This window comes from Narcine bancroftii, chromosome 2 (assembly GCF_036971445.1).
Source record: "Narcine bancroftii isolate sNarBan1 chromosome 2, sNarBan1.hap1, whole genome shotgun sequence".
NCBI classification, from domain to species: Eukaryota; Metazoa; Chordata; class Chondrichthyes; order Torpediniformes; family Narcinidae; genus Narcine; species Narcine bancroftii.
The window spans coordinates 319,244,874-319,268,591 of NC_091470.1; the positions used below are offsets into that span (position 1 = coordinate 319,244,874).

The following is a 23,718-nucleotide window of genomic DNA, read 5'->3' on the forward strand; positions in this document are numbered from 1 at the left end:
GTTCCAACCTGTCAAGTGAATGCAGAGACCCCAAAACATCATCCAAAAAGAGTTAGGAATACTCTTGATGTTCTTTCTGATCAATAATTATCCCTCAATTACCACCAAAACATAAGTGGGAACGTCACGCACTCACAGGTAGCCCCATAGGGAATTCCCTGTTCCCTGTGCTCTTTCTATTCCCTTTCTGTTTAAAGTGTCCCCCCCCCCCACCTTCCTGGCAGTCATTTGCCACCCACCCCACTGTCATCTCACTGACGTGGAGAAACATGTAATAAACAAACTGAATGCTGCATTGCGACCATTTCAAAAATACACAATTTATTTTCTCCCTTGAATGCTGCAAGTAAACTAATATACAAATGAAGTAGGGAAAGTTACCATCATTAGTATTAAAATAGCAGTAGAATTTTAGTGTACTAGCATTATGGGAATTAATATTCTGAACACGTCAAATGATGCAACAGCTGTGAAGTATTTCTAATTACTCTGCACCATTTAATATCTTCTACTTCCTTTCAATACAAGTAATAATTTTCTTAAAAAAGAAACACAGCACAGGAGCTACAGTTACCACACAAGAGGTCAGAATGTTCCAAAACCAGATTTTTTTTTTGTCAGAAACCAATAAAGCCACAAATGAAGAATCCAGTGTTGGGGCAGGGAAACTACAAACTGATGGTGTTTCAATCAATGTAGATAGACACTGTGCCTTGGAAATTTAATCCACAGGTCTTCAAAAAAGTGATTTGCAGTTGAAAAGTTGGCTTAACCCAAAATTGGGCCTAATTTTTTTTTGGGGGGGGGTGGGAGGGAAGGAAGGGGAATGGGAAGAAACAAATTGATTTCTACCTTTTCAACTGGATCTTTATTTGTTTTAGAATTTATTTCAGCACAAAACTCTCTCAAGGTCAATTGTAGTGCAATAAACAAAATTCATTTCCAATCCCACTAATCTCAACAATTAGTCCATAATTGATGTCTACTTATCCCATTTTCCCAGAATCAGGAATACCTTAAAAGGACGTTCACTGACCTCAAATACAACCTCTTGTGCCCTGACTGGATTACTTGTTGCGGTCTAGACCAGAATCGGTCTAAGTTTCCTCACAAAAATAGGAACTGCAACCCTCAGGCAAGTTGCAGAATGTTTAAAAAAAAGTTGTCTCCAACCTTTCAAATGTAATGTTGACCCACAGACAGGAGAACATGTTATGTATCATTGGGTCATCTGGGTGAATGATTTGGTTCACATGAGTGAGCCAAAAAAGTAAAATTGAAAATGAATCCTCTGGGCTACTGAGGCTAAACTGTCAATCTTTCAATTTGTAAGAATTGTAAGATCACCTAAATTCCATACTCAAGGAAAGAGAATCACTTATTTTCCCTCTGACCTACAAGAGCAAACACCATTGTGGATTTCCCCATGTCACGGACTTTCAGACTGCACCTCCCTTTCAAGACCCCATGGCTCCAGTGCTGGAGGATCTTGATAGCTGCCATACAAAAATAACATGCCTCACCCAAGAACAGCCTATTCAGATTCTTCTGATTCCCCTGCAAACTTTTCCTCACCCCCTCACTATCCCACTATGGGAGCTTTCATTAACTGGCAGCCTCGTTTGGTACTTGTACCTTCAAGTTCCTGAGAGTCCATATATCAGAAGACCTCTCCTGGAGCCGACACACTGAGACAACCATGAAGGTGGAATGCCGACTCCTCTACTTTCTGAGGAGATTTGGCATGTCATCAAGCAGGTGCACGATGGAAAGTATACTCAATGGTTAAATCATAGCCTGGTTAGTAATTCGAATGCCCAGAGATACAGAAGGTACCAAACATTGCTATGCCCATCACAAGCTCTGAAGTCCATCTATTGAATGTACTTGTGTGAGACACTGCCTCAAAAAGTCAGCTAGCATCATAAAGGTCACAACCTCGTCTCACTGCTACATATACTATTGGCCTGAAGTTGTTTGATAGGTCACATAATAGACTCGTCATCAAGATTGAGGAGCATGAAATAAAAGGGGACAGTATCACGGACATAAAATTGACCAATCAACAGAAAACAAAAGTAAAACTGTGATTTTTGACTATTTAGAAGTGCACTGTCTACCAATCAACAAGAAGATCACTCCTTTTCTTAACATGCATTGATAATTTTGTCTTATGTGCAAATTTGGAAATTGTGCACTGCACATCCAAGTCCTGGAAGTTTAGAAAGGAATGGATTTAAAAAGAAAGATTGACAGGCTAGTGGATGATAGATAAGTGGTGGATGAAAAATTGGAAATGTTAGTTTCACAGGAAGAATGAAAAGAGACAATATAGAGCGTACAATTCCAAAAATGGCACAGAGATCACAGGATGCACGTATAGTTTGTTAGAAACTGCAGGGTAAGTTCAGAAAGTAGTTCAAATAAAATAGTCAACAGGATCCTGGACTTTATAAGTGGATTCAAAAGTATAAGAGCAAGAAAGTCTTGATTAACTTCTACAAAATATTGCTTCACAAGCTTCTAAAATGTTGTATCCAATTCAGGGCACCACACTTTATGAAAAATATAAAATGCACGGAATTTTGTTGAGGCACACAAGAAATTCCAGGAATGAGGAAATTTAACCATGTGGATCAACTAGAGAAGCTGGGGTTTAGAGTTGAGCTGGGACCTTTTCAGTTTCAGTCAAGGAGAATGGAGTCAGAGGCACGGCGAGTGAGTCGTGTTGGAGTTCAGTGAAGTTTAAAAAGGGCATAGAGGGAAAAGGGTTAAGCAGAGTGTTCATTTGTGGAATTGAGTGACTGAGTAATTGAGTTAATTGGCAGGGACCAATAAAAGGAGGGGTTGCTCATGGAGCAACCAGTGGTCAGCTCAGTAAAGGAGTGGGGCACTGAAGCTTTGGTTTAAGAGGCTTCAGTGAGCAGAAACAGAGAAAGCTTGCTTGCTACCAGAAGAGGCGAGGTGAGGCAAGGCCAGGTAAGTTAGTTTAATCCTTTAGATAATGGAGTCAGTTAGGGCAGTGGATTGCTCAAATTGTGGGATTTTTGAAATATGGGACTACATTACACTCCAAAAGGTACATCCTGCTGTAGTGCCTGACAAGCAAGAGTTATGGAACTGGATGAAATGCGGATCTTGAGGGAGGCAGAGGTAGTTGTAGACAGTAGTTTCAAGGATGCAGGTGACTGTCAGGAGAGTGAAGGGAAATAAGCAGACAGTGCAAAGCACCCCTGTGGCTGTTCCCATCATCTATAGGTATACTGTTTTAGATGCTGTTGGTGGGGATGACCTACCAGAGATTAGTCGAGATGGTCACGTCTCTGGCACAGAAGCTGTGCTCTTTCTTCCCCACCACCCCCCCCCCCCCCCCCGCACCCTGGCACAGAAGGGAAGGGGGAGAGGAGCTTTTGTAATTAGGGACATTAATTAAATGAGCACATAGGAGGTCCTGTGAACAAGATTGAGGCTCTCTGATATTGCCTGCCAGGGTCAGGGATGTCTGATCGACTTCATAGCATTCTGGAGGAGAGGGTGAGCTGCTGGATGTCAAGGTCCACATGTGGACCAATGACATAGATATGAGTAGGGATGAGGTTCTGAAGAGGGAATACTAGGAGTTTGGAAAGTTTAAAAAGTAGGACCTTAAGGATGGAAATCTCTGGATTGATGCATGTGCCATCTGCCAGAGAGTCATGAACAGAAAGTTCTGGCAGAATAATGCGTGGCTGAAGAGTTGGTGCAGGAGGCTGGGGTTCAGATTATGGATCATTAGGATTTCTTTTGGGGAAGTTCTGACCTGTACAAAACTGACAGGCTGCACCTGAATTGAAGGGGGAACCAATATCCTGGCAGGCAGGTTTGCTAGAGCTGTTGGGAGGGTTTAAACTAGTTTGGCAGGAGGGTGGGGATCAGAATGAGAGTGAAGATATTAGAGTAGAAGGGTTAGGGTCAAGAAAGAGGAAAACCAAAAAAGTCAAAAATAATGTGCAGCAACAATGACAAAAAGGACAGGCAGGTGAAAAGACAAGATCACTTGCAGTACAATAGAAATATAGCAAAAATCGGTAATACATACTGGTTAAGTGTACTGTACTTAAATGCACAGAGCATTAGGATTAAAGTAGATGACCTTGTTGTACAGATTAAAAGATATAACATTATGGCCATCACTGAGACATGTTTTAATGATGGATGCGATTGGGAGCTGAATGTCCATGGATACAGTGTATAGAAAAGATAGGCAGGTAGATAAAGGGGGTAGTGTAGCTCTAATGGTAAGCAATGATATTAAATCCCTAGAAAGAGGGAACATCAGGTTAGAAGTGGTAGAATCCTTATGGGTTGAGTTAAGAAATCGCAAGGGTAAAAGGACCCTCATAGCAGTTATATCCAGGCTGCCAAACAGCAGCTGGGAAGTGAACTACAGCTGAAAATAGGGGCGTGGCAAGATGGCGTAAGGATCAGACATGCCTTCCAGTCCTCTCCTGACTCTATTTTATTGTTTTGTCTAGAAATGCCCGTTAAAATTCTTTAAAAGTTTAGATAATTTCAGTGCTGTTAATTTAACTTATGATGGTACAATTGGTGGAAAAGAGCAAAAAAAAACGACAACAGATCATCAAAAAACTACATTTTCCAAAAGTTCAAGTTTTGGAGCCTACCTACAGGAAAGACACCGGGATTCAGCGTGAAATGGATCCCAGGAGAGAGGTACAGTGTTCGGATATAGAGCTCTATGTTACATCGGTAGAGCCCCCTAAAGAGGGTGCCAAACAGCCTTTAGAACAAAGAGTTACTCAAAGGCATTTGTCAACTGTAGAGGTGGTGCTGCAAACTGCATCTCTTGAGATACAAGAACCTATACAACTTGATGTACTGGGAGAATTTAATACATTATGGACTGGGGAAAACCCCGGCCAGTGACCTCCAGTCATTGCTGGAGAGGCTGTGGCTGGGGTTTCCACATGCAGTCATACTACAAGGAAGGCAACCAGAATGAAGGAAGGAATAGAAGATCCTTTGGAGAAGAAGCAGGAATCTGTTGAGCCAAAATCTCTTCCAATTGAAAAGATTTTTGTGAATCTTGAATCTAAATTATCTTATACAATGCAGGGATTATCCAAGATTATGACTGAACTTGGTACTAGGTTTAATACTTTGGTGAAAATACATTCTCAACAGATGGCTGAGTTTGGAGTTTTTAAGCTTGAAGTGAGAGATAAATTTAATTCGTGTGAAGAAGATATAGACGAAATACAGGATCAAGTTTTTGATTTGACCAAAATGGTCGAAGACTTACAAACTCAAAATAAAAATTTAGTGAAAAAGATTGATTATTTGGAAAACCAATCCAGACGGAACAATATAAAGATTATTGGTTTGCCGGAAGGTATGGAGGGACCAGACCCAAGAAAATTTTTTACTGAATGGATTCCGCAGGTGTTGGGTCAAGAACGTTTCCCGGAAGGTATAATACTGGAACGTGCTCACAGAGCCTTGCGTAGAAGACCCATTTCAGGTCAAAGTCCAAGACCTGTTTTGGTTTGTTGCTTGAATTATTACGACAGAGAAATAATTTTACGAGTGGCTATTAGAAATGCACAACAGAGAAAATCACCCTTGATGATTCAAAATAATCGAGTTTTCTTCTATGCGGATTTGAGTCAAGAAGTTATGTTCCAACAACAGGAATTCAATCCTGCTAAAGAGTTGTTGTGGAAGAAAGGTTACAAGGCAACCTTTAGATATCCAGCTGTTTTGAAGGTTTTTCAAGATGGTTGCCAACCAAAGTTCTTTGATTCTCCAAAGGAAGCTATAGCATTTGCTCAAGAGCTGCCAATTACTCAGTTTCAACAGAGACGTAGTCCGCCACGATCTCTAAGGAGACAAGAGATGGAAGAAAAGAGCCGTGCTCCAAGAAGGAATGGTTGTAATGGTGATTCGGCAGTTGGAGCTGATTAAAAGAAGAGTTGTCCTTTTTTTTCTAATGCTTTTTTTTAAAAAAAAAGGGATATTAAATAATGATGATGTTAGTTTAAGATGAAGTGAGAGTTGGGGGAGAGAACAGGATAGGCACTATTTCCTGAAAGTCATCTGCTACGTGTGAGTTATCTCACACCCATTTTTTTTGGGAGTTACCGCATTGCGCGGTTTAGACAGGAGGGGATATTTTTAACCTCCTACCTGTTTTTTTTCCTTTTTTTTGTATTATTAGATTAAAGAGTGAAGGGGTTTTTTTTTTGTTTAAATATAAAAAAAAGCATAAGAAAGTATTTGATTGTTTAAAAAACTAAAAATTGATGTGGTTTTTTTTGTAAAGTTTATTCAGTAGATAAGGAATATCTGAAATTTAAATGTGAATGGGATGGATAAGTTTTTTTTATATTTCTTTAACTTTAAGGTGAAAGGAGTGATAATTCTGGTGTATATTATTTTGCTATTTTAGTTATAGAACGAAGGGAATAATGGTGAAAGTTATAAATTGAATTATACAATTCTTAATGAGGCTTGAATTTTGTTTGTGGTTTATGCTCCATTTGTTGAAGGTATAGATTTCGTTGTAGATGTGTTTATTATTTGGATATCTGAATTTTAACGTAATGATTGGGGATATTTAAATGTGGTATTGGAGCTTTTATTGGATAACTATTCAAGAGTAAAAGGGAAAAATGGTGGAAGAGTACTAAAATTGAATTGTACAATGCTTAATGAGGTTTGAATTTTGTTTTAAGATGGTGGTTTATGTGACTAATATGATAGATGTGAAGTTAGTTGATATTTGGTGAAGGTTTATCTCTATAGAGAGTTTTTTTTTCATCTTTTTTTTTTCATGCTACAATTTTTTTTAAGAATTGATTATTGTTTCAGAATTTTTGATAGATAATGTTACTAACTTTACTAATTTTTTTATATTAAGTTTGAGTTAAATATATGTTTGATCTTAACTCCGTTTGTTAAATATATGCATTTAAGTTTGATTTAAATATGTTTTTTAAGTCTGATATCTTAGTATTAATTACTTTTCTTTTTGTTAGTATTTTAATCAGTTATGTTTTTGGTTTTTTTTCTCATATATTATTAACTTTATTAATTCTTCACTCTTTATTTTGGGGGGAAGGGGGGGTTGGACTAATTTGAGTTGGGTTATTAATGTGTAATAATTATTGGGAAGGGTATAGTTTATTTAGATTACTGATATTGTATTGTAATTTTATTATTTTATTCTTAATTTTTTTTAATGTAATCCTATGTTATTCATGTTATAAAATCTTAAATAAAGTTTAAAAAAAAAACTACAGCTGGAAATAGAAAAAGCAGGTCAGAAGGAAAATGTCAAAATAATTATAGGGGATTTATACATGAAAGGGGACTGGGAAAGTCAGGAAGGTACTGGATCTCAGGAGAGTATGTAGAATGCCTAAGGGATGGCTTTTTAGAACACCTTGCCTATAAGCCCTGCAGGGGATCAGCAGTTTTGATTGGGTGATGTGTAATGAACCAGAGGTGATTAGAGAATTAAAGGTAAGTGAATCCTTAAGTAGTGATCATAATATGATTGAGTTCCGTTTTAAATTTGAAAAGGAGAAGCTGATTTCAGGTGTGTCAGTATTTCAGTGGAAAAAAGGAAATTACAGTGGCATGAGAGAGGAACTAGCCCAAGTTGACCAGAAAAGTAAGCTAGATGAAGGAATGGCAGAACAGAATTGGATGATATTTCTGCAAGAAATTTTTACAAAATTGCAGGATAGATCCATTCCAAGAAAAAAGAAAATTATGAATGGAAAAATGGCACAAATGTGAGTAACAAGAGGTTAAGGCTAAAATGAAAACAAAAGGGAGGGCATACAAGGAATCAAAAATTAGTTGGGGAAAAAACTTAACTGAAACTTACAGAAAGTCAGTAGGAAAGAAAATGAATTATGAAATGCAAATAACGTAAGTTTGTATTTTTAAAAAAATACAGGTAATCCTCTACTTTCAACCTATGAGTTGTCCATCCACACAAGACCAAAATGTTTATAGACAATAGGTGCTAGAGTAGACCATTCAGCCCATTTGAGTCAGCACCATGATTCATTTGGATCATGGCTGATCTTCCACTATCAGTACCCTGTCCCTGCCTTCTCCCCATAACCCTCAATTTCTCTGTCCACAGAACCTTATCTAACTCCCTCTTGAACTTATCCAGAGAACCTGCCTTTACCCCCCTCTGCGGCAAAGCATTCCACAGACCAACAACTCTCTTGCTAAAATAACTTTTTCTCATCTCTGTCCTAAAGGGCCTTCCCTGTATTCTTAAACAATGAACCCTAGTCCTAGTCTCCCCCAAAATCGGGAACATGTAATCAGTTTCTATCATGTATAATCCCTTAATAATCTTATATACCTCAATCGTATCTCCCCTCATTCTTCTAAATTCCAGTTCATCCAACCTTTCAGCATGTATCAATCCAACCATCCCAGGAACTAACCTTGTGAATCTACACTGCACTCCCTCAATAGCAAGAATGTCCTTCCTCAAATTAGGTGACCAGAAATGGACTGAATACTCTAGGTCTGGTCTTACCAGGGCCCTGTACAACTGCAGAAGGACATCTTTACTCCTAGACTCTTATCCCCTTTTTACAAAGGCCAACATGCCATTTGCCTTTTTCACAGCTTGTTGAACCTGCATGCTAACATTTAATGACTGATGTACAAGTACACCTAGATCATGTTGCACTTCCCCACTCCCTAACTTGACTCCATTTAAATAATAATCTGCCTTCCTGTTCCTGCCACCAAAGTGAATAACCTCACACTTATCCACATTAAACTGCATCTTCTATGCACCCGCCCACTCACCTAACCTGTCCAATTCCCCTTTCATTTTCCTAATATTCTCCTCACAATTCACACTGTCACCTGGTTTCATGTCATTTTGTATTAAAAGTATTGCATACAGTGGGCCTTGCTTCCCAATTACTTTATTTACTAGAAGTTCATATGTTGAGTATCTTTATTAAAGATACTGTACATATGTTGACATTCATCATTAAAAATTCATTTATTGAAAATCTTTTAAATTGCTTTAAAACCTCGTTAAGTCATGTGCATTGGGGTGAAACAGACTTGTATCCAACTTGAGTTATAACCCATCCTTCAGTCCCAATTGTGGTTGTATATTGGGAAATACCTTTTACTGAAGAATAAAAAAGAGACTGATAGATATAGGACCGATTGAAAATGGTGCTGGAGAAATTATAATGGGTAACAAAGATGGCAAAATGAGCACTTTGTGTCAGTCTTCTCTGAGGAAGACAATAGCAATATACCTGATAGTCAGAGGTCTCAGGAATAGAATTAAGTACAGTTAAGATTACTAGAGAAATAGTACATGGTAAGCTAAATGGACTAAAGATACCTCTCCCAGCTTAAGGTGCACCCACAGATTCTGAAGGAGGTGGGCTGGCCATTGTGGAGGCACTGGAAAGTCACAAATGTAGTTCTGCTTTTTAAGAAAGGAGGGAGGCAGCAAAAAAGAAATGAATGGCCTATTAGTCTGATGTCAGTAGTTGGAAAGTTATTGGAGTCTATCCTCAAGGATGAGGTTATGAAATACCTTGAGGTGCATGACGTGATTGGTCCAAGCCAGCATGGTCTCATGAGGGAAAGATTCGGCATGATCAACCAATTAGAATTTTTTTTTTGAGGTAATCTCAAGTAGGATCGACAAGGGAGAGGCTGTAGATGTTGTGTATTTGGATTTTCAGAAGGCCTTCGATAAGATGCTGCACAAGAGGCTGCTTAATAAGATGAGAGCCCATGAAATTGCAGGAAAGATATTAGATTGGGTGGAGCTTTAGCTGATGAGGAGAAAGCAAAGGATGGGAATAATTGGATCCTGTTCTGGTTGGTTGCCAGGCACTAGTGGTAGTCCTCAGGGGTCAGTGTTGGAACGGCTTCTTTTTACCACGTATGCTGGTTATTTAGATTATAGATTTAATGGTTTTGTGGTTAAGTGTTGAAGAAACCAAAAGATTGCAGAGAATGGGCAAAGAAATGGCAGATGAGATACACTGTTGAGAAATGTACAGTTGTCATTTTGAAAGTGGAAATAAACGGGCAGATTATTATTTGGATGGGGAGAAAATTCAAAATTCGAAGTGCAAAGGGACTTGAGGGTTCTTGTGCATGATAACCTAAAGGTTAACCACCAGGTTGGATCAGCAGTAAAGAAAACAAATATTATGTTGGCATTCATTTCAGGAGGAATAGTGTACAAGAGGTGTTGATGAAGCTTTATGGGGCACTCATTTGGAGTACTGTGTGCCATTTTGGGCCTCTTAGAACAGATGTAATGATGTTGGGAGAGAGAGTACAGAAGATTTACCAGGATTATTCCTGGAATGCATATGAGGAATATTCATCGGCTCATGGACTGTATTCATTGGTGTATAGAAGAATGAAAGGGGAAATCTCAAACATTTAGAATGCTGAAGGGATTGGATAGAGTAGATGTGAATAAGATATTTCCCTTGGGGGATGAATCCAGGACAAGAGGGCACAATCTTAGAATTGGAAGGTACCCATTTAAAACAGGAGATATTTCCTTAACTGAGGGTCGCAGATTTGTGGAATTCATTGCCACATACAGCAGTGGAGGCCTGATCATTCGGGGAGTTTAAGGAAGAGATTGATAAGTATCTAAATAGTCAAGGTATCAAGGGATATGGAGATAAGGCCAGAAAATGGAACTAGATGTGAGAATGGTTTAGCTCAGGGTGGAGTTGCAGAGCAGGCTTGATGGGCCAAATGGCCTATTTCTGTTCTTTTATCATGTGATCTTGGAATAGAGGCGGTGACAAAGCCACAAAGAGAAGCTGGAGGGATAAAATAATCTTTAGTTATGTTTCTCTCAACTAAGAAAGGACAATAGGAATTTCTCAATCTGAAGTAATCTCAATATGATATATTCTGAGCAATCACTAAAAACTAAAGTTTCAGACATTTTGTACTCAACTGGTACCTTTTGCAGACAAAAACAATGTAGGAGGATGGGATGCAACATGTACTGTCCATTTTCTATATAGTGTTCCAACAGTTTTCTCACTAGTTGACTACTAGCAAGCAATGTAACAGCAAGTAAACATTGACAATACAATAAAATTACTGGTATTCGGGACTTACAGGGATTGGGGATCCTGGTTATGTGGGGTTTTTTTCCCAGTTGCCTGAGACACACTCTTACATTGCCTAACTTAATGTGCATTAAGAATAGGCAGTTTAAAAGAGTGCAAAATGCAAAGTAATTTGGGGGGGGGGGGGGGAATCAGTAATGTAGACCTTAATTATTCAAAGTTCACTTTAATCAAGTAATTCCTGTAATTTACAAAATTTGTTAGACTCCTATTTGCTGGCATTGGATATAAACACTGCTAATTGTGCCACCATCATAATTAACCACCCCCCCCGCCCCCCCCCCCCCCCACCTAAGTGTACAGATAAAGTCTTACTAATATACTTGATATGAATAAGGATAAAGACTTTCTAGGCAGGGATAGGTAGACACTTTGGGGGAGCTGCCATTTTATTCAAACTCTATTGAAACAGGACATTCTGCGGCTGAATGTTTTGCTTCAGAGAACATTTCCTTGTACAATTTTAAACTTTTAAATACATTTATATTTATTCAGTTATTATTTATTTATTGATTGGTTTCCTTGTTTCTTTTTTGCTACTTACTTGAATTCCGGATATCAGGGATTTTACTGCATATCAAAGAATCTAGATTTACCTCATGGACCACAGCTGCCATGCAGCCTCCCACACTTTTGAGAAAGTGTGAGGTTGTGTGGCAAGAAAGTATAATCAAAAAATCTGATGCCACACACTTCTGATAATTCTCTGTTGGCTTTCATTGCCTGAAAGAAAATGGAACTCAGAAATTTAAATATGATTTTTAAAAATTATCTGATACAACTGTTGTGAACTTCAAATGAAAAATCAACTTTAACAACCAATCTGGAGCCAGCTCACTTGAAAAACATTTGATGGAAATAAAGCCCAAACTTTGGGGCTCCTCCATTTCCTAACTCTGTGTTTCTCCCACTGAAGAGCACCAACAAATGTATGAGTATCCCCATTCATACATTTGGTCTGCATTTTCTTCCAACAAACTCAAGGGTTAAAAAATCACTGGCCACACATGCAGGAGGCCAATAAGTTACTCAACAATTGACTGAAAATTTAAAGTGGTGGCAAAATAAAATTACAACTATAAATTACAAGAGTGCTGATAATACAGAATTGCAACCACATTTTAAAGTAAAAGCTCTATGCAGTGTGGTAAATTTCATAGCCAAGGCTGGTCCTGATAGTGTTGATGGTAGGTATGTCTGGAACCTAATGTCCTATATTATTCATTAATCTGAACACCTTTTAATTCCACTATCCATACCCCAACTCATCTATCAATACCATGCTTGCTGAACTCTGTTGGTTCCTGGTTGGGCAATACCTTGAATATATAAACTTCAAATTCTTCCACAATTTCATTTTCCATTCCCTTTTCCCACAACCCCCCCAACCCCCAATCTTTGTGATGTCCTCCAGCAACCGCAGCCAAACATTCCAGTCTCAACATCTGATTTTTGAGTGCTCTACTGTTAGTTATTGTGCCTTGAGTAATCAAGGCTTAATCTTTCACTCATCCTCTTAATCACATGACCTTTATAATACCAGTTAGGGTTTTCCATTCATGAAGTGCTTTATCATGGCACATTATAATCATTTATTTGAAATGTACTTTAGAAACTGGTTACTTGTGCATTCTAGAACTTGGATCCAAGGACCTCATACTGGTACTCAAGCCATCTGCTAGGACCAGAAATCACAACAGATGTTCAAAATCTACATCCATCTGCATCTCATTGAAAGTCATCAATGGACAGCTAAACTTCAAAAGCCAGAAAACATCCAGGTTTGGTGCCACATTGAGCCAGAAAACATTTGAATCCAATTTGGAAGAAGGCAAGTTTCAATGAGATGACTCATGCTGGATTATAATTCTGGCAGGGATACCACCAGAAAGTAAAGCTTTTGCTGATACCAAAGCGGTGGATTGTGGAAAGTATTAAGGACTTACATTCTCAAATACACTGGACTAAATGCCATGCAAATAGGAGCAGAAAAAAACATGCTGAAACTCTTGCCCAAATTAAGCAAGATGGGAAGTAAATATTTAGTGTACAAGAGTGCTGCCTCTGTTGTGCATTTGTCTGATACCTGTGGTCACAGTTCACATGTGAAGTAAAGCCATTTTAAGAGTTTTAGGAAAATTACTGTGCAACATCTCATTCATACCTTCTGGAGAAAGGAGCACAAGGAAGATGAGCAAGAGTAGGCTATCCTGCCTATCGAGCCTACTCTGCCATTCATGGCTGATCTGATGAGACTCATCTCCACCTACTTGCCTTTCCACCATACATCTTGATTCTCTTACTATGTAAAAATAATCCAACCTTGTCTTCAATTCATTTACTGAGGTAGTCTCCACTGCTTCAATGCACGGCAAATTCCACGGATTCACCACCCTCTAGAAAAAGCAATTCCTCCATCCTAAATCTATTAACCTGAATTTTGAGGCTATGTCCCCTTGTTCTAGTCACTCCTATCAAATGGAAACAACTTGCCTACCTTGAACTGATCTCTGCCTTTCATGATTTTATGTTTCAATAAGATCCCCTCTTTCTTCAAAATACCAGTGAGTACAGTCCCAGATGAATCAATCTCTCCTCATTGGCTAACCCCTTCCTGGTGGCCCTCCTCTGCACTGCCTCCAAAGCCAGGACAGGTACTCCCTGACTTGCAACCTATCTGACTTGCATCCATCTGCAATTTATAAAAGAAATAAAATTAAAAGTATAAAATTTAGGCCCAATTTTCACTAATTGCATATCTATTGTGGCTAACATGTTGGCTGGTGTCCATCCTCTCATGAGAGCTGGTCTTGGTGGCCCCCTTATTGAGATTATTCACATTTTAACTCATTGTGCCCCAATTTTTCTGATTCTGTTGCTTAATATTCTGATGGTCAGACAGATTTTAGAGGCCAGTAGAGTCAGCATGGTACTCAGGGGCTGCAGCAACAGAGAGAATGAGAAGCATTTGGAGATACAGAATGGAAGAAAATCTATAGTTTTACTATTCAGTATGATGGGTAGGGCAATTTCCCGCCAAACATCCATTCTGAGATATGACCACTCATCCAGTATGCCTGGGAGTACCTGTACATCCTGCCTCAAGTAAGGGGACAAGAACTGCATGTAGTACTCCTGATGTCGCCTCATCAGTACCCTGTACACCTGCAGCACAACTTTCCTGCTCCCAAATTCTATCCCTTTAGCAAAGGTCAACTTTAAATTTGCCGCCTTGATAGCCTACTGCATCTGCAAACCAAACTTTTGCAATTCCTGCACAAGCACTCCCAAGTCCTTCTGCATGGCAGCATGCTGCAATCACGTGCTATATTAATAGTATTTTGATCTTCCCATTTTCCTTTCAAAATGGATAACCTCACATTTACCAACAATCAACTCCACCTGCCAGACCCTTGCCCATTCACTTATCTATATATCTCTCTGCAGACTTTCCGTATCGTCTGAACAATTTGCTTTTCCACTCAATTTAGTGGCAACGGCAAACTTGGATACACTACACAACAATTATCCAAAAGAAACCATAAATCTCAAAAGGACAAAAAAACAATTTCAAGCATCACATCATTTGAATAAACAGGTTAAACTCTTCATTGAAAATACTGTGCAGATATTTAAATTTGTCAAAGTTGAAATTCTTGTTAAAAGCATTTGTACTCTGCATTCAACTTCAACCAACTTTAAAATTAAAGAAAGCCACAGTGGGTACGTGGGGCAATGAGCAAAAGAGAATGGAAATTAGCTCATTTTTGATTTGGCAAACTTCTATGGTTTGATCTTGGTAATTGGGGAACCAGCATCAGTAAGTTTGGAACCACATTTCAAGTTGTGGTTACAGGTCGAAAACTTTCTCCAAGATAGAATTCAGGCAGATTAAATTCTTAGCAATTAATTTGCTAAGTAATTAGAAACAGAAGGCATGTAAATATTATAATAAACTATTGCCTGAGAGAAGCTTGGATTTTGATCTAAAAATTCAACTTAAAAACATCTTTTGTTTCATTATGCCTGCAAGATATTGCAAGTGGAAAAAGAAAAAGAGAAATCAATTGCTTTCAAAACAGACCAACATTCTATGGGCAGGCACCACATTCCAAGCCCAGCAGCCTCACAACAGATCACTTGTGCTCAGATTTCATGTAGCTCATTCAGAACATGACTGCATTAAATTGTGCAGGAAATGGCTTCTATGTTTCTTCCTGTTTTAGATCCCAAACATCAAAACAAAATCAGTCCTAAGATTCTTCAACTATGCATTAACTAAACCAATGTATACTGTATGTACACGAGACTTGTGCTAATATTTAACTATACAGGAAGCTTGAAACAAAAATAAATAAAGTTTCTCCTTCCTTCTCTCAACCCCCGAGATGACATACCTCTTCAGTGTCATTCACTCCTCAGGATTTGTTACACAATGTGATGATACTCTTTGGGTAGGTTTGTAACAATTACAGTTCTATACATTCCTCAAAGCTTGAGCCAAGTGTCATATTTCACACATTTGACCCTTTCTGCCCAATCATTGATGACAGATATTTAAACCAGTTTGCTCTGCATCCATCAGTTTGTGCCAGATCACAAAGCAACACTTTCACACTTCTACCAATTCTCTGAAATAGTATCAATAGGCTCCACAGTGAAAAGGGGAAAAAAATGCAGAAGAGAATAGCAAGTTCGTTTCTGGGCTTAAATTCTAATGCACCATGGACAAACAACTCCAATTTATAAAAGATTCACTTTTCACCCACACCTTTCCAGCCCTCAGTCTATCTGTACTTTTCAAATCACAAATTATTTTTATACTGTAGTTACTGCAATGAAGGCCAACAGTCAGCTGATGTGCACATAACTATCAGTTATGGGTGAAGGGAATAGTTTGGTAATACTGATTGGAGGATAAATATTATTCCAAACACAAGATACTCAATCTCAACAAGTTCACAGGGTCTTTGTTTAAAGCCAGCACCAACATGAAGCACCAGTGTATCAAAACATTAGTCCTGAAAATGGGGTTGAGGCCATAAGAAGCAGAATTTGACCATTCAGCCCACCAAGTCTGGTCTGCCATGAGAACCATGGCTGATGTGTTTTATCTTTCAATCCCATTTCCCTGCCTTCTCCCTGTAACACCCTTACTAATCAACTGATCAATTTCTGCTTAAAATATACCCAATGACTTGACCCCTGCAGTGATGTATGTGGCAACGAATTCCACAGATTCACTATCCTCTATCGGAGGATATTTTTGTTCTAAAGAGGCAGCTTTTTATTCTGAGGCTGTTCTCTGTGGTCCTAACCTCATCCACCAATGGAAACATCCTGATGTCTACTGTATCCAGGCCTTTTGGGTCTGCAATGTTTGACTCACAAACAGGAGTTCTTCTGAACAGATCAAGAACAATAGATCAAGTCCTCCCAGACTCCTTTGAATTCTTCAACTTTAGACACCTCACTTTTACTTCACATCAGAACTGACTATTTCTACTGTCCTTTTTTTCTTATTCTTGTGGTCTGGTCTGCCGGGCATGTCCCACAGTGAACAACATTACCAGACAAATCAGCCTAAAGTACTTTCAACTGCCTCCTAAGCTTATTTGGACTCAGCCTAGATAAGATATATAGATTTGTCTACCCATCCCTCCCCACATTATCTCCTACTGAAAACAAACTTATTTTTCTCTTTCCTCGTTCTGATCAAGGGGCTCAGACACAAAACATACCCCATTTCCCTTTTCACAAGTGCTGCATAATCTGCTGAGTGTTTCTGGGGTTTTTTTTTGAGTACAAAAGTCATGCATCACCTGCAACCATCAGCTATTGATTGTCCTGGCTTTAGATGATGAACATCACAAATTAATCAGTCACCCTCCAATAATGCCTCTTCCACTTCTACACAGTTAATTCATAAATCTATTACTCAACACTAATCAGCCCTCAAGTTACCACATATTGTTTCTCATCTTGTTTTCATCTTTTCTCATCTTATTCCCTCAACATCTCAAAGCCTTTCAACTTTTAACCACCCAGAGCTAATAACAACAAATTTCCTACCAACTTTTCCACCCTTTGAAATGTTTCCATTCTCCTGGAGTAATATTCAGGACATTGTTCCACCAAGACTTCACACACACCATTTTCTTTCCTTCTCAGAGAACCTTCAATGCCTCACTGCAGACAAACTGCTACACTCTCTCTCATTTTAGTTAATCAATTCTTTCGCACCCAGTTCTAAACCAATATACCTGACCCCTCTTTTTTTCCCCCTTCTTGCCTCTCTTTGTCTGTCACCTGTCAATCAACTGCCTCCATCTCCCAACCACTTCCCACCCTTAGCCCCTGTTTCACCAATCCCCTACTAGCCAGTTTAACACCTAGCCTGTTCTCATTAAACTGGCCATCTCCCCTTTGCACTCTCAGTCTTGATCAAGAGTTCCAACCCAAAAAGTCCACAAACCTCATTTGCTTCAGATTCCAGCATCAGAGTCTCTTGCAACCGCAATGCCAACTTCACCTGGTTAAACCTAAACCTGTGGGTAACCGATCTCTACTTTGTTACTTCAATAACCTAACTTTCCTGCAATATTTCCTCAAGCTTATGCTTCTCCAGAGATTGTGTAGGCCCCACCAATGAATGATTAACCTCCAAAACTCCCATCTCAAATCATTTATCCTCACAATTCTACTTGGTGTTCACTACCTTCCCTTTCAGGTGAGAAATACAAGTTGTTAACTTGTCAATGCCACTTATTCAAACCAAACACATCTGGGTCAAGGCTTCCAGGACTTAAAAATGGAGTTTGAACTCAAACAAGAGAAAATAATCAGTTTCAGCACATGCAAGGAGGTAATAGAGAGAAGTGGAGGTGATGTTGTCGAAACAAACAGCTGTGGGCCATCATTCATATTTAAATGAAGCACATTGCCTTGTTCAGTTCAATCGCTTTGTGACTCTTCCTATTCATTTTCCGGATTCAGTTTCGCAGCTGAACACATTCCTCAGCAATAGGTCAGATTTTTCCGCCCTTCACAAATACTGTACATACAAACTATACACAACTATTTCAGACAAATTGTAAAGCCAGTGAGATCTCAATTTATCTCCAGACTCTTTTGCTGCTACTCAGCATCTGCAAAACAAAAGTTTTAGATCAGCAGATTACTGCAATTTGCTGCCAACTGCACGGCTCATTATCCCTGTAATACTTATTAACTTCCTATTTCTTAGAATGTTTCCTCAAAAAGGAAGTTTTAGAAAGGAATTAAAAAGGTTTAGCGAGTCCAAAAATAGCAAATGAAAAATAAATCAGCACATTTTAAGACCAAGTGCTTTGAGCTTTGTCTAATGTGAATAAATCTTGCGCGCTTCAAGCTTATTTCCATACCTCAGGCGAAAAACACAGGTACAGAATTAGGCCAATCAGCCCATCAAAATGTGCTCTGCCCTTCAAATCATGGCTGATTTATTTTTCCTCAACCTGTCGGATTCAACTTTTCCCCCATCTCTGTTCTAAGGGGGTGTTTTTTTTTTGTTCTGAGGCTGTGCGCTCTGGGCCTCGACTCTCCCATTACTGGAAACATCTCCGGTAATTTTTTGTATTAGTTGTAGTTTTTTTTTTAATTTAAATTTTCCTCTCTCCCAGCTCCAACTTTAAGTAAAAAAAGGAACAGAATTAGACTTGCACGTCCCTCAAGCCTGCCCACCCCTCTCATACCCCATTCAGTATGATCACAGTTTATCGATACTGGCTTCAACTCCTCTCCTGTGTCAGTTCCTCAGAAATCTGTTTCCAAATCTTTCAAATTTTTACATTATTTATCCTTCTCCATCTTAAAAACATCTCATGATCTGGCCTTCAATGTCCTCTCAGAATTCCAGAGATTCACTACCCTCAAAATTACCATGCCCCTCAAGTTTTAAATGACTGGCCCTTACTATGTGTTCCTTATTTATGACACTACCATTTGTTTGAACCTCTCAACAACCATGCTGTCGAGCTTCTCTAGCCCCCACAGCCGCAGGACAATGAACTTTTTCATTCATTCATTCTAATTAATCTTACTCTTTACTCATGACCAAACATAAAATAGCCTGTCACTAGTTAAGTTCGTTATCCTGCTGCTAAAAAAAATTGGCCTTTAATGCACACCCTAAAACCAGATGACACAAAAGTTCTACAATCTTACACCCTCTTTCTAAGAGAATGTTGCAATGCCACAACTGAAATTGACTGCCTACAAGTGCTTGACATGTTTACTAATATGCAAATCATTTTAAATAAAGAACAATGGAGGTTTAGTTGTTGAACACAACAAAAAATATAAAGGGCTACTTTTAAGGATTTGACGGAGTCATTGAAAGGCAAGTGGACATTGTCACAGATCCAGTGTATTGAAATATCAAAGAATTCAAACCGTGAGCAAAGATGTTGAGTTCCAAATCACACCCTCAACTAAAATTGAAAGAAATATATTTGGTACCACAGAGACAGTTGCAAATACGAAAAATGATAAAGAAACTAAGGAAAAGGAGAGTTTGCCTGCTGTGAAGAGATGTTTGTTCTGTAAAAATATACATGCTTTGGAAATGTGTGCACAGTTGGAAAAAAGGCATAGTGAGAAAAATCTCTTTTCTGAAGGAAAATGGAGTATATTTTGGTTGTGTAAAGGACACCAACAAAAAGTGACTCAGCTGCAATGTTATACAGTCTAAAGCATCTAAAATGTGACACATCTTCCAGGAAAAGAAACAAATGTGGTGTAACACTATTGGTGGGACATCAAGCAGGCCGTCGACATTATGGGATGGGATTTCCACATCTTGGAGAGGGAGGTGCTCAGGATTAGCAGGGAAAAGCCTGTGTAAGTAAATATTCACTAAGTGTATGGTAAAATAAACCAAGCTACGAACGCAACTCTAGGCTCAAGGTCATTTTTATAACGAGCGTGTCTGAACCCAACACGTCATGGTGTCAGAAGTGGAGCTTTGAGCCATGTGAGGAGGATAGGCTGTGGAAGAAGAAAAGTTAAAGAGGTGAGCTAAGATGGGGACAGGGCTGAACATGTGGAGTCACCCCAATTGGGAGTGGCGGTTCCTCCAATGGCGACTTTCACAATAAAACCTCCAGAACCCTTCGACTTCTCAAAGCCACAGGAGTGGGAGAAGTGGATAAGGAGATTTGAGCGCTTCAGACTGCCAAGTAATTTAAATAATTCCTCTGAAGCTGGTCTACTGCATGGGGGACGAGGCTGACGACGTGCTACGGGGCCTAGACTAAACAGGTGTGCAGCGACAGCAGTACGATGCAGTACAGAGAGGGTTCAATTATTAATTCGTGCCTTAGAATGTAATTTATAAACGGGCGAAATTTAACAAGAGAGTGAAGCAGGCTGCAGAAACAGTAGACACGTTCATTCCAGCCTTGTCGCACTGGCAGAGAACTGTGAATATGGGGATCTGCACAACGAACTTTAACGTCACAGACTAGTAATGGGTCCAAGAGATTAGTCACTGTCGGAGAGGATGCAATTCGACAAAGACTTCACCCTCATGAAAGCAGTCACAATGGCTAGACTGTCAGAGGCAATAAAGCAGTAGCAAACCGACTTGAGAGAAATGTGTGCAAGCAAACTAGCAGTAGAAGCAGTGCAACTTGAGAGGAAGACAGCAGAATTTTAAAGGAAAAGGGCAGACATCAGGACAGCAAAAAGTTAAAACAATGACGCAGAGCAAAGTCGAGCACTAGACATGCCCCAAGTGCGGAAAACTACCATTCCACCCAGGCCCAGCCAGGTGTGCAGAATGCCACAACTGTGGCAAACGAGGACACAATGGAAAAATCTGCAGGTTAACCCGCATGGTAAATAAGGTAGCGGAGGATATGGATAGATTGTTCCTTGGAGAAATAGCATCAGGCGAGATGCTCTGGATGGCCAACATTAATGTAGGAGGCAGCAAGTGACCTTCAAAATCGACACAGGGGCCGATGTTACAGCCATTCCCGAGCAGGTGTTTAAAAGAATTATATCCGGAGACGGAAAGCTAGGGAAAACACAGAAGCTTCTTTACAGTCCAAAGGGAGTGAAATAAATGGTCCAGGGATCGGCAAAAGAAATGCTCTCATATAGAGAGAGGAGCACCATAGAAGAAGTATACGTGTTGAGAGACTTACAAGCGGGGCTGTTGAGCAGACTAGCTTCAGTAAGAATCCAACTAGTGGTCAAAGTGGACGCCGTAGACCAGGAGTCAGTCAGGAAGCCATACTCCAAATTTTGCGATGGACTTGGGTTAGTACAGAAGCCGTACATCATTAAACTCAAGCCTGATGTGAAACCATTTTCACTGAAGGTACCTCAAAAGGTCCCATTGCCGTCATGGGCAAAGTGAAGAGAGAGCTTGAAAGAATGTTGAAGCTTGGAGTTATAAGCCACATAGAGGAGCCTACAGAATAATGTTGCAGCCTGGTAGTAGCACTGAGAAAGAATAAAGAAGATGTTTGCATTTGTGTGAATTTGACACCCCTGAATGGATGGATCAGTGTGCAGAGAAAAGTTTATACTTCCTTCGGTGGACCAAACCCAAGACATGCTCACTGGTGCACATTATTTTACCAAGTTGGACACGAACATGGGATTTTGGCAAATTCCTTTGTCCAAAGAATCAGCTCTCTACATGACATTTATCACGTCAATCAGGCGTTACTATTTCAACCACCTACCTTTGGTATCTCCTCTGCCCTTGAACACTTCCAGAACAGAATGGTGACTGAGGTTACCACAGGCCTAGAAGGAGTTGTCTGCCCTATGGACGATATCCTCATTTGGGGGAACCACAAAGGACCAACACGACGCAAGGGTCCATGCAGTCCTAGAACAAGCAGAAAGGGCAGGGGTCACTTTCAACATGGCGAAGTGTAAGTTTGGAAGGAGGCAGGTGAAATTTCTGGGGTACATCATCTCAGCAGATGGCATGAGACCAGTCCCAGACAAGAGCTGTGTGCAGGACATGAAGGAGCCGACAAACATTAGCGAGGTCAGAAGTTTCCCTGGTATGGTGAGCCAACTAGGGAAGTTCATACCAAACTTGGCTGAAAAGGACAAACCACTGAGAGACCTGTTGTCCAAGATAAAAACCAGTGGAGCTGGGGACATGAGGAACAGATGACATTTAGTAACATCAAGCGAGAGCTATCATCCACACTGATACTTCAGTTGTATGATTCAAATAGGCAACTGAAAATATCAGCCAACGCTTCATCATATGGACTGGGAGCAGTATTACTACAGAAGGATGGAGACAATTGGCCACCAGTTGCTTGTGCTTCCAGATCGCTAACAGAAACAGAGCAACGGTACACACAGCTGGAAAAAGAGACACTGACTTGGGCTTGCAAGAGATTCAACAATTTTATTTTGGGACTACAGTTCGAGTTGGAGATGGACCACAAACCGCTTGAGAGTATGCTAGGTGGGCAAGTGCTGCCACACAGAAACAAAGGTTCAGGATGAGGCTAATGAGGTACTCATACACAATCTCACATGCACATCTTGGAAGAACCTTACCGCTACATGACAGAACCACAAGTGCTGACAAAGATCTCATGGAGGACACCAATATTTGCGTCAAGATGATGATGGAAAACATCCCAACAAGCTACATATACCTGACAAAGTTCCGAGAGCAACTATGCACTGACAGTGTGTGCCCGCCAGTCTGAAATACTGCATTGGAGGCTGGCCAGACAAAACCAGTTACAAGGACCAGTCAAACACTACTGGCAAGAGAGGGCTATACTGAGTGTACCTCTTGCGTGGTACAAGATTAGTTATTCCACCTGACATGTGGAACAAGGTACTCGAGAAAATACACAAGGACCACCAGGGGGTTGTAAAGTGCTGGGAACATGCCAATCAAACAGTGTGGTGGCCAAGTCTGAGTAATCAAATAAGCAAGATTGTCTTGAACTGCAAAGAGTGCATCCAGGAAAGGACAAATGTAAGAAAACCACTGATGCCGAGTAAATTCCCTGACAGGCCATGTCAAAAACTTGGCAGACTTATTCACTCTTGGAGAGAAGACTATTTCTCTAGATTCATAGAAATAGCATAACTCAGCCTGACACAAACTACCAATGTAATTGTTCATTTAAAATTGATGTTTTTACAGCATGGCATTCCTGAGATGTTAGTAAGTGACAACAGTCCATAATTCTCTATTCAAAACATGAAAGCCTTCGCAGTGAATTACGGGTTCGAGCACGAGACCGGTAGCCCTAAGTATCCACAAAGCAATGGCAAAGCAAAGTGAGCAGTACAAACAATGAAGAATCTGCTCAAAAAAGCAAAAGACCCTTACCAAGCACTATTGGCGTAGAACCACACCGCTGAGCAACAGCTACAGTCCAGCCCAATTGCTAATGGGATGTCACCTTTGCACGACTTTAGCAACCCTTCCAGAGAGGTTGCAGCTGGAACTCCCAGACCTGCTACAACAACAAAATGAGAAGAGGGAGAAGAG

The 23,718-nt window shown here is 39.8% G+C and overlaps 1 protein-coding gene across 2 annotated transcripts in view; it reads right to left on the reverse strand.

The window, feature by feature from the left end:
* Positions 1 to 23,718, reverse strand: part of sdc2 (syndecan 2) — a 111,647-nt gene that overhangs the window by 33,059 nt on the left and 54,870 nt on the right. The window contains exon 1 of one of the 2 annotated variants that reach the window (XM_069921796.1): positions 1,636 to 1,716. The exons of the other annotated variant lie outside the window; for it this stretch is intronic. Within the exon in view, the coding sequence (XP_069777897.1) occupies positions 1,636 to 1,701 (66 nt within the window). The 5' untranslated portion in view covers positions 1,702 to 1,716. Of the gene's footprint in view, positions 1 to 1,635; positions 1,717 to 23,718 lie in introns of those variants that run through there. 2 annotated transcript variants of the gene reach the window in all.